The 15,740-nt window shown below is 35.7% G+C and overlaps 2 protein-coding genes across 3 annotated transcripts; one reads left to right on the plus strand and one right to left on the minus strand.

The window, feature by feature from the left end:
• Positions 1-492: 492 nt before the first annotated feature.
• LOC145617918 (protein RBL-like) lies at positions 493-6,904 on the minus strand. Of its 2 annotated transcripts, XM_081672689.1 has the most exons (7): positions 6,855-6,904; positions 6,639-6,690; positions 6,428-6,469; positions 6,251-6,349; positions 4,200-5,281; positions 3,859-4,120; positions 493-1,012 (listed from the first exon to the last, which is right to left on the minus strand). In XM_081672689.1, exons 3-7 carry the CDS (start codon positions 6,444-6,446, stop codon positions 792-794), a joined length of 1,683 nt encoding a protein of 560 aa, XP_081528815.1. In that variant the 5' UTR covers positions 6,447-6,469; positions 6,639-6,690; positions 6,855-6,904; the 3' UTR covers positions 493-791. The 2 variants fall into 2 exon arrangements, with proteins under 2 accessions (XP_081528815.1, XP_081528823.1); XM_081672697.1 differs by having other exon boundaries at positions 6,639-6,897.
• A 1,741-nt stretch (positions 6,905-8,645) lies between these two features.
• On the plus strand, positions 8,646-10,690 carry LOC145617933 (uncharacterized). The gene is made up of 4 exons (XM_081672709.1): positions 8,646-8,752; positions 9,489-9,752; positions 9,882-10,032; positions 10,134-10,690. Exons 1-4 carry the CDS (start codon positions 8,690-8,692, stop codon positions 10,655-10,657), a joined length of 1,002 nt encoding a protein of 333 aa, XP_081528835.1. The 5' UTR covers positions 8,646-8,689; the 3' UTR covers positions 10,658-10,690.
• Positions 10,691-15,740: the final 5,050 nt, after the last annotated feature.

The following is a 15,740-nucleotide window of genomic DNA, read 5'->3' on the forward strand; positions in this document are numbered from 1 at the left end:
CTTTTAAAGTGTGGCTGTTAACCCGGATCGGGAGGACTTGTGAGAGGTTTTGACCAGATAGGGCCCTTCTCCTTACCAAGAAAAAAACAATGTGGGCCTTGAGGAGTTGAGGGTAAGTTTGTCACTAGTCTTGAAAAAAATCTTTGATAATTGAACAAAGTCTTAAGCTGAGTTTTGCTGTGTTAAGACCCTCATCAAATTGGAAAAGTAAAATTTAGATACGGTTGTTTGGGTCGAATAATAAAAAGTGGGTCAAAGTTAGAGGAAAACTAATACGGAGTATTGTCGAGTCCAAAGTAATGCTCGTCAAAAAATTAGGGTTCAAACCCAGCTCTATGCATGTCCAACATGGAACACAGGAGAGGGTCCTCTAAAAAATGGGGGATCCCAATTAAATGCTTGATATCTAATAAGGGATAATTGGTGTAGTATTGTAACATGTTTCCGGTAGAGCCCTAGCGGTTTGCACACGTGAAATCAAAGACTATATGGTTAGGCTTGGGTTGAGCTTTGTTACTGCTTCGATTTCATGGATTACAAAAAATTACGGCAAAATCTTGAATAATTAATGGCTGTCTACAGCTACTATCACCTAACTAAAAAAACACTACCTTAACTCCTACACTCGACTCTAACTTTCATCTCCCAGCACAGATGGAACTAGAGCGAAATACCCTGTACAAATAGGCTGCATTTGTCAACAATTTTGTCTCCTTCACACCATTACAGTCCCAACTTCCTGCTTACTGAGGAAAAAACGAAGGAGCCTACGTGTACATTAAAGAAATCGATTATCTATAATAATCATCGGAAACCTCATCTACAGATACAGATACACCAATATCTTCATCAACTACAACTTTATCTTTGGGTTTCAATGCTTTAGCTGAAGGCTTTGCCTTCTTCACAGGTTTCTTCACCATCTCTGCCTGTGACTCCAAGACCTTCTCAGAGGGTTTCCGCTTCCTTTTCAAGCGTCCACTTGTGTCTTCTGCAGGAGAATTGTCTATACCTGCAAAACAAAATGGCAATTCATATCAAAATCATTGACAAGTAATTCTTATAGCATGAACTAGCATTAATATACTTGGCAGTGTCATCGCACTTTCAAGTCACGAGTTCAGCCAGGTCAGTAACAAGTTCAGCAAAAATCGGTTTTAGATACAGTTTTGATCTTACATTTTAAAGTTGGTTGCAGGTTATCTCAGATTAAGATCTGATCAGGCTTTTTTGGGTCGAGTAAATTTATGCCAGCCCAGCCAAACAGCCAAATAGACAGCTCAGAACTGCTACTGATTGATCTATCACATGGTAACATATTAGATGCTGATCATTTAAGTCCTTGCATGCAATTTTAGCATAATATACTTAAATTATCAAGAATTTCAAGTCAATTAGAAAAAATAAACAGATGAATCTAGCGCATTTTGGACTTCATAGTCTTCATTTGTAATCAGTGAATCAGTGATACTCCATATTGTAATTGGGTCTACAATCTCTACATTAAGAAAAAACCTTAAACTGCTGGCTAGTAATTGTTGTGGACTTGTGGGATAGGATAACTTATTTAGTTCCATTGTGAGCTAGGGTGGAAGGAGAATTTAAGAGTTACTCACTAAGATTTGTTCATCAAAATTGGGCTAATATAAAATCTGTTTTTGACTGTTACAAGGGCAACTTGTCCTCTCTTTCTGTTCTTACTGCTATTTGCTCATTCATACAGAGTAATATATGTTCTTTTTTGTTTTTTGTTTTTTCAAAGTAATTGAACACATAGGCTAAACACATCAATTTAAGTTATATTCCCTCAGCCCCTTTTATATTTCTCCACAGGGCAAAGTTCACTTGATGAAAAAGTGAGGCAAATTTGAGCGTATGGGTTTGCAAATGGGGTTGGGGTGTGTGTGTGTGTGTGTGTGTGAAAGAGAGAGAGAGAGAGAGAGAGAGAGAGACAGAGAGAGACAGAGAGAGAGAGAGAGAGAGAGACAGACAGACAGACAGCAAGTGGGGTTGCAAGTGGGAAAGTTACCAAGGCAATGGAGCAATCTCAAAGGGACACCCCAAAGAGGAACACAGAGCAAACAAAAAGGGACGGGGGAATACTTAAGAATTTGAACTGAAACAATACAACAGCATTTCAGTAAGTTTGTTTAGTTGCATAAATGCATGAAGTACTTTCAGGTTATTTATAGTAATTCCCACCAAAAGGAGATAATCTAACATAAGTAAGACACATCAGTCCTTCCAGTCACTTTTAAGTTTTAACCATGAAATACGGCTGCATTGTTTCAGTTCGGCGATATTGTTAAACCAAAAGTCTATTTCAGTATAGGGTGTTTCAAAAACCCGTGATCTCATCCAAATCAAGAAATTCAAAACCCTGAATAGCCCAGCATTGGATGCTGAATCGTTTGTTACTTGCTACCCCGTATTTAGAGATGCAATGAAAAGATTCCACGTCTCCCCAATAATAGATCTACGCCTCTAACAATTTACTCTAACTAATCTAATAGTATAATGTGTACGACTATTATAGAATCCTAAAAAGACTTTGAATTCAAATTATCATGACAGCCACAATTGTTCCCACAATCGCAACCAAAACTGTATTTTCAAACTTTGAGAGCATACTTTTGGCACCTCAATTTTTTCTGTACATGAGCTTTGCCATCAGTCTTAAACTCTTACTTCACTCTCCATGATTCTATCGCAAAAAGGAGGACTAACCCAAAAACACTGGGAGACGTATACCTATATAGATATCTTTTTTTTTTTTTTGAATAGAGGTATATAGATATCTAAACATTTACACTGCTAATTGAAATTAAATAAATCATCATTGAACACATTTCCCATAAATCTGCACATAATGGATTTTTGTTTGGGCCAATAAGCGCAGACCAGTCCATAGCCAGTGCATTCTATCTATCACACAATTTACCTACATAAGCAAACTCAAACATAAAATCCTCAGATTATGTGAGTGAAACCTGGTTAAAGGTAGGTTAGTTTTATTGGTAATTTAAAGGTTAAAACTAAGTCAAGAGTCCAGCTTCAGCAGCAAAGCTTAACAATGAACTTCACTTACTTTCAACATCTAACATGGAGAACATGATTTTAGAATTTTTCACACATATCTAACAATCACTCATCTTTCGGCCTGCTCCTTGAAGTTTCTGAAGATTTTATTTTTATTTTTATTTTTTCCAAAAAGAAAGTTCTGATGAGCCACAAACAGCTACTTGTCCTTCAAATCAAATCCCTCTTGACTAGCATGTGGTTATGTCTTTGCCATGAGAAAGTCTGGTCTAGTTTATATTGATAAGGATATGCTGATCTTTGAGTATCCCATAATTAAAGGTTTCTTTTCACCTTTAAAGACCGAAACCCTAACCTATATAGCAATACATATAACCTAAGTAATACTAAAAATGCTTCAAAAATAAGTATTCTTTGGTCATATTAATTACTAGTCTTTCTGATTTAGCTGCTATATTGTAGCTTTAGTAAGTAAACCAACATTATTAGTGGCATGACTGGCATCAACTAGTAGCATGATTCAGTTAGCGGGATATATGATTCCTTTGTTTATGGCACTAAGTACTCCAAGATTATTAGTTGGTTTCTTTAGGAAGTTGATTTATTTGGTAACCTATTTAAAGGCACTTTCTTCTTATTTCATTTGAGTAAGAATGCAGTAATATTTCCTCAGTTAATTTCAATCTTTTGCTTTCTAATTTCCAACGCGTAACATATTTTGAATTACATGCATCTCCAACTTTTCATAGCACCTACTGAGAGCATTTGACAAGAGAAATCTTAACATGATTCAGACAAAATGGTTGATCAAGCATTTACCTTCAACATGACCTGACTCGTGGTTCATAGCTAGCCCATTTTGTGCTGCATCTGCTGATAAAGGAGACGCTGAGAGACTATTTTCTACCAATTTCAGTGAATTTCCAACACCTTTATCCTGTTGCTCAGGAGCGTCAGGACAAGGGGTTGCAGGCAAGAAGCAAAGTTCTTCCTGCGACAAATCCGAGTCACTGAAAGTTGAATCATGCTCCACTGTTATAATATCAACCTCTTCGTCCTGGTTAGCCTCTGATTCTTTAACCTATCAATATAACACAAATTAAAGACGAGCAAATCAAGAAAAGCAACATAACAAGAACACACAGAAATGGCCATCAGACCTTTTCAGTTTCAGGCATGATATCAAATTCATCTTCTCTTTCTACATATTCTTCATTTTCTTCAAGCTCTTTAAAATCAGGGGCAAAAGCGCTCCAGTTCTCAGTGTAGTCTTTAGCCCATATGAAGATTGAGCCAGTGTAGGACACTGAGACAACAATAGGGTGAACCGGATGCCAAGCCAAATCAATCAAAGCTTCTTTTGGACCTTCAAGGAATTTCACAAGATGTCCTGCCCGGTCCCATATGTATATCTTATGCTCTCCTTTGCTAGCAGAGCCACCAATAACCCATTCACCATCACCACTAAAACCGGGAGCCTTCCAGTGGATTCTGGTTACAGAGTCTTGAAACTCTCGGTATAGGACTAAACTCTTAGATCCAATTGCCTTCAACTTCTCAACCCAACCAAGATCATTCAAAGTTTCATCCATCTCATCTAGTGCTTTCAGACCATCCTTTGTAGGTAGCATATTTTCATAAACCCTAATAATTCGATCACTGGAATTCGTGAGAAGATATTGTCCATTCCTACTAAATACAATGTTCTTGATCACAGCACCCACAGCTGGAGGAATAAGGGCACGTACTTGAGCCTTATCGTGATCAACTATGAGGATCTCCCCCTTAGAATTTCCCAAATAAACGAGATCCCCATGCTTGTTAAAGCACGCAGGAATGTGAGGAGTAGTTTCATCAAAGACTTTGTTTCGGGAAGGAACAGAAAGCCCATCTCCCCCATCTGAAACTGATGCAGGCAAAGCAGTGATTGTTCCAGCTTTCATTTCAATAATCAAAGGAGGCGAATAGACAGGGCACACCAAGCACTTAGATGGAGTAGAAGATCCAGGATAAAGACGGGCTTGCAAAGGAGCTTTTTCCAATGCTGTTTGAGCAACTTTCTCTCCAGTAGCTACATCCCAGAGAATCAATGTTCTGTTAGCAGAAGAAGCTAATATGCGATGGCCACACTTTGACCAACTGACACTTGTAATGGCAGCATTACAATCTTTATCTTGGAGCTCTTTCGCAATCCCCCGAGTTTCAAAGTCCCATATGACACAGCTTCCATTGGAGCAGCCAGCTAAGTAAATAGAAAAGAGTCAAAAGTTATACAGATATATTGGGGTAACAACAAATAGAATAATGACCATAACTCCATAAATGAAATCCCATCTTGATAGCTTGAAGCCTTTTTCAGTTTTGATGAATGCTACTAACCACAAGATACAATTTGGGATACTGGGAGCCACTAAGAAATTAGAATGCAAATGGAGTGTCCACCTAAGTAAATGAGCAATTGAGAACAGTTTCGAAATAAAATACCCTAGATTTCTGATGCAAAAACAAGTCAATAATCGAATGAATCTCTCATACATCTTTACCCACGACAGGACATGAACAAAAGCAGTATTTCAGTGTTCATTCCTATATAGCACTGCAAGGATGAAGAATTTTCAGAGGACGAGATGAGATATTTTTCTTCGTTTTTACTCTTGAATATCAGAATTAGTTCTGGATAGATCAATTAATCATTATAGACAGTAGCTGAACTCCTTCCCAACCTAAATGGCGGTAACATTTAATACATCAAATTGCAGCTATAACCTACTAAGCAGTTACAACAGAAACAAAACAATACCAATATCAATGACTTTGTCCCAAAAGTCCAAGCATTCATCATCAATTCTACGATGCTAACTCCTTAATACCTAATAGCACTACAAACAAGGCAATGCAGGGCCCGAAAGTCGGAGCAACAAATTTCAACTCACCATTTAATCAAAGCTACAAATAAACCAAGTATTTGAGATGCTGGCCTAAAATTATGATGTAGTAACAACAAATTTCGGAATTTCAAATCGATAAAACAACCCGGATAACCACACAAATATGTTCTACCACTTAATCAAAGCCAAATTATACTATATTCTAAAATTCAGCAAAGCTATATTTTTTCTTAAGACAAATAATGCCAATTAAATTGAAGCTCATAACTTCACTATAATTTTTTTTACAGTTATTAAACATAGTAAAAGAGGGAAAATTATACCAGCAAGAAGGGTGCCTCGACGATTGAAGGCAATGCACTTCATAACACCATGTTCCAAATACTCTTCTATCACTTCTGGGAAATCCCCTTGCAATGGATCTTCAAACCAACAAAAAAAATTAATTAAATTCAAAAATATTGAAAGAAAAAAAAAAACGAAAGAGAGAAATTGATTACCAATAATTGGGTTATTCATGTTGCATTACTTGAAACAAAACCCTGATAACAAAAATAGCAATTTTATCAATTACCCACTTCAATTTTTGAATTCTTTTGCCCAAATTATAAAAAGAAATAATAAAGTAAAGAAATTTGGAGATGAATTAATGTAGAAGAAACGAAAAACCCAGGAAAAAACGACTAAAAAAAGGAGGAGAGAGTAAATTACAGGCGGAAGAGAAGAAAGTTGGAATTGAGGAACTCGAATTTGGGGTTGTTTTCTGAAACAACCAAATAATTGATGTTAATTGCAGAGAAATTCGAGGAGGAAATTAAATCTAGTCAAATTTGATAGCCGAAAGAAGGGGGAAATAATGAAGCTCGTTCTAATTCAGTGATGAAAACCCCAGAAAAATTGGAGATTGAAAGAAGGGAGGAAAGGAACCTGGATTTAGGAGGGAAGCACTAGCAGAGTGAACCTAACCGAAAGAGAACTTCTATGGAAAATACAAGTAGTGGTATGAATAAACTCGGCTATGGATCTAAGTGGACCATCGTTACACGACTTGCGAACCATATGGTTCAAGTGTTCAACTTTATGGATATGGGCTCGGGCTCGAGCTCGAGCTCGAAAAGAAGTTATTGATACAATCCTATTAGGACCGATTGTGTAAAAAAAAAATCTTAGTAGGACCGAAGTTTAATTTCAACTAAATGTAATCGTGTGAATTTGAGAATGAAGATTAGTCTAGTTGGTTGAAGGTTCTCCTTCCACCCCTCACTCCAAACAAGTAGGTTTTTCAGTCTCCCCCTACTTGCAAGGAAATTCTCCTTACCTACAAAAAAAAATATGAATAGAACATATCAAAATTTTACCAACTCCTTACAAACCGATCAATGTTATGTTTGGTTCACCTGATGAAAATTGAGTGATGATACTCACGTTTAAATTAGGGTTAGTTACATATATACAGTCACACTAGTAGAGGTGCAAAACTTTCATGGCGGTGTTTAGCACAACTTAACTTTGAAATACACCCGAACCGACCCAAACTCATCAAACCCAATCCGGGTACCAAAATTGACACATCTAAGGTGATTTTGTGATGATGGTTTTGACGTCAACGTTAGCGGAAGTGATCGATAGTGGCAGCTACTTAGAGGTGGTGGTGTATGTGGTAGTGAATTTAAAAAAAGGTGGCAAGGTTAATAAATAGAGCCGGCAAAAAGTCATGTCGTGTTCGTGTTTAGTCTTGTGTCAATGTTTTGTTGCTCATAAAATCTATCAAAAACTATGTAAAATGTAAGATAAATGCATGTTTTGACCACTTTATCTAAACAGGTCATGTTCGAGTTGATTTCGTATCATATTGTGTTGACTTTGTGTTTTCTCTCAGCAACTTCGTTTTCGTGTCGTGCCGATTTCGATCGTGTTGTCGTCTCATGTCAGAGATTGTTAGCTTTATTAATATAGGTGACAATGCTATTGGGTTTCGATTGGTCTAATACTTCGTATGTGTTAATGGATATATGCTTTACTGTCAAATTTTATGAAACACCTTTTATAAAATGAAAGTAATTAAATACTGGTAAAAAATCTTATACTAAACTCCAATGCTAAACTCTACTAACATTTTACTTTGTTCCTTCACCATAGCACATAAAATCCCCAACCTTTTAATTATATGTATTTTTTAGAGACTATATATCCTCCAAACAACTTTCACTTCTCTAATCATCAAAACATAAAAATATATAGTCACGTTTTTCACGCGGCTGACCTCACCGAATAACTGTTAGCAAAAGAACAAACTAACTCTTAGAGTACTGATAGAATAACCCCTATGATACTAACCAAGTAACCCCTATAATACTGATCCGTTTGACAAAGTAAACCCCAAAATAGTTGGCCATAGGCCACCCACATATAAGAGTAACACCCTATTCTTTGAGGTTCTGAGCACAATAAAGAACATCATATTTCAGCGGATTACGAGTGGCTAGGTATTACGAGTAGGACTCTAGAATTAACACATGAACGATGAAACGAGTAACACGGCCAAGTTTCATCGGTTCAAACTTTAAGAATTAAGATCGTGGTCGTGGCATACCCAAACTCTACTAACGTGGCGGTGACATTCATCAGAAGAAGGACAGGTGTCCTTTTATTTAACCAGAATATTCAGTTGAACATATCACCTTTTATAGGACGACTATACTATATCTCTAGTTAACCGTTTCATTTCCAAGTTTAGCAACATCTGAATTTGAAGCAACCGCATGCAAAAAATGGGACTAGGTGAAGAAGTTAAAACTACAAATGATCCTCAAGTTGAAATTCAGGTCTTCTATTTTATCTCTTGTCTCAACTTAATCATCCATATGACCATATGTTATTTTTGCTATGTATGTTATTTTTTTTTTCTCCATTAAATACTCGAGTGTAAGTAGACCTATACGTATGTGTCAAATTCAAGTTCGAGTAACATAATATTCTAAGTATTTGTTATAATCTACCGAGTATAATGTTTGTATTTGTTGATTGTCAATTTTTTCAGAATGTTAAGTGGACAAAACTGTGAGATGTTGTGAATAATGTAATTTTAATTTGTTTGGGTAAGAAGGTTTATACTAGAATTTAAGGGAATGTACGGAAATTTCTATTAATACGAGTTTAGTGAGATTCGAACTCTAACCTTATATCTATAAGTCGGGGAGTTGGCCTCCTATAGTTCTATATTCTATCTCATAGGGAGTATCGGTAATTCTAGGACAAATGCATGTTGGATTGATACTACTTGGGTCTATTCTAGTATAATTGTTGCAGCAATGATGTGCATTATCACTTTATTTATATGTTTAATCTAATTTGAAGATGATTTATTTGTAAAACATATAATTTGAACTTAAAACCAGAGTTCTTCCCCTACTACATTCACATTATTAGGTAAATATGATAAAACTGTAAGCTGAAATTGGTGCTATTGCATCCTCTAGAGTCTAGAATGCAAGATCTTTAGTGTTCCTACTTGGAATGTAAGAGTAGAATATGAAATTGAAATGTGATTTCGCGTTGCAGGAAAGAGGGGAGATATTTTTCTTCTACAGGCCCAAGGTAAACAGAGAAGAAGCTCATAGTGTTGATGATGTTCAAAGAATGTACATAGTTTTACGCCCTGAGTCCGGTGAACGGACAGTGGAGGAGAAGCAAGCCCCTGATTCTGGCAAAGAAGGTACCAAGGCAGGGCTTAAGCCTAGTTCGAGTCATCATGAGGATGAAGGTGAAAATGATGATGAGAATCGTCGACTTGAAAAGCATCCTGAAGGCGGGCATGGAAAAAAGGTGATTAGTCATATTAGCTGCACCCATAGGCAACAAATGTTTTTATTGTGTTGTTATGTATGCTCTGTTATTTGGTATTATAAATTTGTGAAACCTGATATATGCTTCATATTCGACATGGTTATGCAGGAAGTTAACATAGAGAAACAACCACTTCTTCGATTTATTGTTACTGGACGAAAGAGTCTTCCTGATCCTGGTAAGAAGAGCAGGCCTTTTTGGGGATTTGTTGAATTGGTCACCACAAAGATTGATGATGTCAAGGATGCTCTCCGAGGAGGTATGCCATCCTGTTTCTATTCTTGCTCCAACAATGTTGTTGACAAGAGTACGCTTTGGAATTCTTTTTTAATCTGATTTTTGGTACATTGTGATATGCAGGAGAATATGATACTGCTACAAGGGGACATCGACACAACCCCAATGCAAGAGCCCTAGGAGAAGGTGTATACCGCATTTTAAGGCACAAGTACTCTGAAAGAAAGATGCACACTCATTTGGTATACAAGCTAGAACTACCTACTGAAGACAAGAAAAATGAACCTCAAGAAGAGCTCAACATAGAGCGAGAAGGCTCTTTTATCATCCAGATAAAGAGTCCAGAACAAGGTGGTGCGAGATCTGAATTCCAAGGGGTTGGAAACAAACGCAAAGCTGTGTTTCCAGCACACTTACAAGGGCAGTTTGGGGGTAAGCGCTATGTGCCAGCTGATCCTCCTGACTTTCTGAACTATGAAGGGTGTGAGTTCCTCCTTATATCAGCATCAGATAACATAGAGGAAGAACTGGGTTTGGAGCTTCACACCGAAACAGAAGTTCCAGACCCCAAGTGCTCAGATTTGGTCAAGACTTTTGGAGCAGATGTTACTCCAACCACTCCACTTTTTGAAGGTGCTTGGTGTTGATGGTGTCAGACAACCCTCAGGCATCTTGGTGTCTCTCTCTCGTTCTATAGACGTGTAATTATAGAAAGTAAACGAATGTAGGATAATTAACTAGGATGTCATTGCAACTGGTGTAAAGCTAGTATGTATGCTCCAGTTTATCAACGACGTTTTGTCACTCGCCATGTTGAGTGCAGCAGGATTATCAAGGAGAATTGGCAAGTGTTATGTGCTTTGTACTCTGTACTTGTTATCGCCTTATTAGATCTATTTCAATCACAACGCTGTACTAATTTCCTATATTCATATCTTTGGTTGTTCATCACCAGATTCACCACTAAGTTTTAAGTTATGACCAAATCAAAATTCCAAAACTGTATGATCAAAACCAAATCCCAACAACAATTCAAGCTTTATCAATTTTTCGAGCTTTTTGATTTTTCGACTGCAACTGAACTAATATAACAACAAAGATTACTCGAATATTAACAGCAACAGAACAATTACAGCACCAATTTCATCAATCTACCGAATTTTCCAACCAAAGACAAGGAAAAAATAGTCATAAAAATTCACCTAAATTTATCCTAGGTCGTCTAAATTCTAATAATCTTAATCAACAAAATTCATCATCTTGCTCAGAAATTTGCCATTACCCTAAAACCTAACAATCGCAATCACCAATATACAATTCAACGACAAACAAATAAACATCAAAACACGTTAAAAAAAAACACAAAAATAAGCAACAAATTACAGAGTTTCACCAAAAAAAAACTTCTAAAAACTCATCATAAATTTCTCAAAGTTTGAACAATCAATAGTTCAATACTCATAATAAGTAGCATTAATAACATCATAAAATCTCGATTAATCAAAATAAAAAGATTACACAATAAATTAAAAAGGAGAGAGAAGCTGAGAAAGAGTAGGCTTAGGCTCAGAGTTCATCCCAATATAGATAATCAAAGGAATTAATCCATAGTGAGTGACGACTTTAGCCTTCTTCAAGCTCCAATTAGTCCACTCTTGCAAACACTTCATGGTCTTGCAGGCTTCTTCCTCTGCTCGCGCTTTTCTTCCCTTTCCTTTTGGTATCGCCATTTTTCTCTCTCCTCAAGATCTGATCACCGATTTCTTCTCTTTTCCTTAAACCCTAGAATTCGTCTAACCCCTTGATTTTTTTTTTTTGATTTCTGAGGGTATTTAAATTTGGATTTTGGATATTTTTGGTGTTTTATGGGTTTGGGCTTTCCTCTTTTCTTTGGGTCGATGATTTTGGGCCTTTTGGCCCAAATTACATCAAAACTTCTTCAGCCAAAATATAATTTAATAAAATAAAGAAAAAAAAAAAAAAAACTGTAGTAAGTTAATAACTGCTCTTCGTATTTGGATATGTCATTAAACCTTTCTCTCCTCCATTAAAAGCAAAATGTATGTTTATTTGTTGTTAAAGTTATCAGTATGTTATTAGTATAGTCAATTCAGGTTTATTCTAAGGAGGATTAATTTTGTAGTTTAAGTTATTAATCAGATCTTACTCTATAATGAGCGATTTTTAGACGAACAAAAAAAATGTCATAGATGGGCCTAATGTGAATTTGCATATAGAACCACAAATGGGAGCGTCAACAAGCAAAGTTCTTAATGATATTGGTGCTGTGATCGGTAACATTGTTGCGACTCCATTCAAATCAATCTTTGGTCGATCATGCCAGTAAGTTTTAATTTCTCTCATTTCTGGCAATTTCCTTGTTATAATCTCAACCGTTTCCATGAGAATTGGACTATATAGTACGCGAAATTATTTTTATTTTGATAGATTTATGTTCTTTAGTCGATACCATAGAGTTAAACTCGTACTCGTGATTACATATAAATGGTTGTTTCATCGTTCGTTGATGCATAGTGTTCGAATTAAAAATTGTGACAGGGTACGGTTTGATTTTACAGGGATGTATGTGATGGAAAATGGGACGTTGTTTGTTTTGTTGAGCATATTTGCATAGCTGACTTGGTGAAATTTCTGCTGGCTTGTTGTCTCTTGTACATATGTAAGACCCTTTATACTCGACATTCTAGAGTACCAATAATGAATATTTGCAAGTGGAATTAATAGTCGCACTGTAATGTAAGTTTTAATTTGTTGTTAATTGCAGGCCTAGTTTTCTTGTACCTGTTATATAAGTTGGGGTTATGTCAATGTATAGCAAAATCACTATGCAAAATGTGTTGGGCTGCTTGTGAAACTTCATGGTTGACATTAGACTACGTTTGTTGTTTCTGTTGGCATAAGATCCGGTACACCAAACGAGTTTATCGTGGTAGACGACGTCGTTTAAGGCGACAACTAAGTAGGGATGTTGAGTTGGGCTACATTAGTACATCGTCTACTTCAGATGGTGATGAGAGGGGGGATTTTAATAACTATGGTTCAAGTGTTGGTCAAAAGAGAAAGTCGTGTAGAGAACAAGTAAGAAGGAGACGAACGAGCCGTTGTAATAGTGTTAGGTTGAAGAGAGGAGGGCAAGTGTCTGTTCGTATGAAAGGGGGCAAGTCACATAGGAGGAGGAGGAGAAGAAGAAGGGATCAACTCAATGAAGTTCAGATGTCAAGTTTGAGAAAGAGTAGAAGAAGTAACTCAATGAAGTTTAAAAAGCAAAGGACAAGATGATCCTTGGATTATTAATATTTTCCAAATGTTTTTGCAAAGACTTTGTAAGTGTGGGGGAGAATCTTGTGATATTGTTGTTCATTGTAATTTGTGAATATTAAGTATGTAAGTATTTTTTACCTACACTTCAATTATTAGGGATCTTACTTATTTGGGATGAGAATCGAACCTCTCTTATAGGGGTGGAAGGAGATCCTTCAACCATTAGGCCAACCTTGATTCTCAATTGATGTTGCATTGTGTTAGTTGTAGGCCTGTATGTGGCCTGTATATATAAATATGATCATGCAAGTATATGTTGTGTACCTATGTGTAAATGTAGATTTAGATTGCATATCTATTTGTATCTTAAAATGAGAAAGCATGGCTCATAACCTCAAATATGGCCTTATGAATTGAAGTGTGTAGAACTTGGTTAAGATTGCATAATTAGGAAATAATTTTGGCACAACTAATGTGTGTCAAATTAATTTTCCATGCTTGTTGGTATGATCGATGATATATATTTGGTGTAGGTTTTAGTTGTGAACCTAACATAAGAATCGGTCCCAATTCTCAAATTTATACAGTTGACTTTGTCCAACTAAACTGAATAGTATCCAATAAGCAAAATGTGTAGGTTAATTATAGTTGGACCAAATGTTTACACTTACAATTAATTACCTTCTAACACCTATCAAGAATGGCAATTAAACACAACAACTAAGAACTAATCTCTACTACAATTCAATAGCTAAATTTTGTTGAAACCTGTAATATACATTATGGCCCTTAGCTTGCCTTTATATTCTATTAACAATTCCGCAAAAGTTTTTTTTTTTTTTTTTTTTTTTTTTTTTTTAAGCAACCATCAGAGATTGAATAGTAATTATAATTTTTATTTTACTTTTTTATTTTACTTTTTTTTTTTAAAGAAGTCTTAAAGGACATTAAATTTCATTAAATAAAGCCATACGACGTCTACAATTGACAATTAACAATAATGAAAACGAATTTAACAAAATCAAACAAGAATTAATCGGGGAAGGGCTAAGAATCCAAATACATAAATATAACAATTCAGCACATTCTCGATTCGTTGTCTCATACAACTTTTTGAGTGGATTCGTCGTCGCTTCGCAATTTTGTGAGAAAGTTAATTCTCGTGCTGATTTCGTAACCCGAATTCGAGCCATAATCAATCGTAGCCCCGCACAATCAGAGACCAAATTAAACACAAATAAAACTTTGTCTTTCGAAGGAGTCCGAAAAACCTTGTCTTTCGAAGGAGATCGAAAAAACCTTGTCTTTCGAAGCAGATATACCCTTTCTTTCGAGGGAGACATTATTATTGTAACCTAAGAAACAAAAAGCTTAAAAGAAAATAAAGATTGGGGCTTTCCACCGGTAAAATCCGATGGAAGCCCCTTCAAAATTGATAATGAAGGCTAGAGTTTAGGAGAGAGAAGAGAGAGAAGAGGCTAGGGTTTTTTAATTATGTTTTTAATTCTTATTTTACTTACTATACAAGGATTGATAACTCATTATCAAATTTGGTCTTGTATGATTAAAATTGTTCAATCCATAAGTTCAACTTTATCATGCACTTCATGTTTTAATGTTTATGTTAATCATCATTCAACCTAGCTTTGTAACACTAAAACTTTTGTACAACTATATAGTTAGAGCATTTGCTTTTTAGTGGGGACATCCTTCCGCAATTGAACAAGTTATTATTATTTTTTTCCCTTCATATATTTAGGTGACAATCTCATGTTTACCAACTCAGTCTTATAAAGACTAATCCCATTATTTCAAACATTGTTATTATCTCAATAATTTTGATAGTTGGAGTAATTTTTGACAGAACGATTTCCCTTAATATTGTTAAAATAAAAATTAATTCCCATTATGCTTCGTTTTAAAAACAAATTCCCAAAGTAGTGTCCACGTAGGATTGGTTTTCGGTTCAACTTAAAACCGCTAACGGTATTAGCGGTTTTGCAATTTTTGTAAAATAAAGTCAAAGAGACTTGTTTTTATTTAAAGGCGGTCTCTTTGAAGTTATAATTGTAATTGCTAGTGCTCTCTTTTCTTGTTGTGGGCTAAGAATTAACAAGGACACAAAGAGACCTGTTGTATTGAAAGGGGGTCTCTTTAAAATAATTTTCTTGTATACTATGCCTTGTGAATTAACCAAGGACGCAAAGAGACCTGTTATTGTTAGAGGCGGTCTCTTTTTTAAAACTGCTATTACCATTAACGGTTTAAAGTTGAACCAAAAGCAAAAAAACGATCCTACGTGGACACTATGTAGGAAATTTATTTTTAAATCAATGTATTATGGGAATTGATTTTTATTTCAACAATATTATGGGAAATCTCGTAGTTCTTTCTAATTAAAGATAAATGTTGTGAAACAAATTGTAATACGAGTAATTTATTTTTTTT

The sequence above is a fragment of the Chenopodium album genome, chromosome 3 (genome assembly GCF_948465745.1).
Source record: "Chenopodium album chromosome 3, dcCheAlbu1.1, whole genome shotgun sequence".
In the NCBI taxonomy this organism is placed as follows: domain Eukaryota; kingdom Viridiplantae; phylum Streptophyta; class Magnoliopsida; order Caryophyllales; family Amaranthaceae; genus Chenopodium; species Chenopodium album.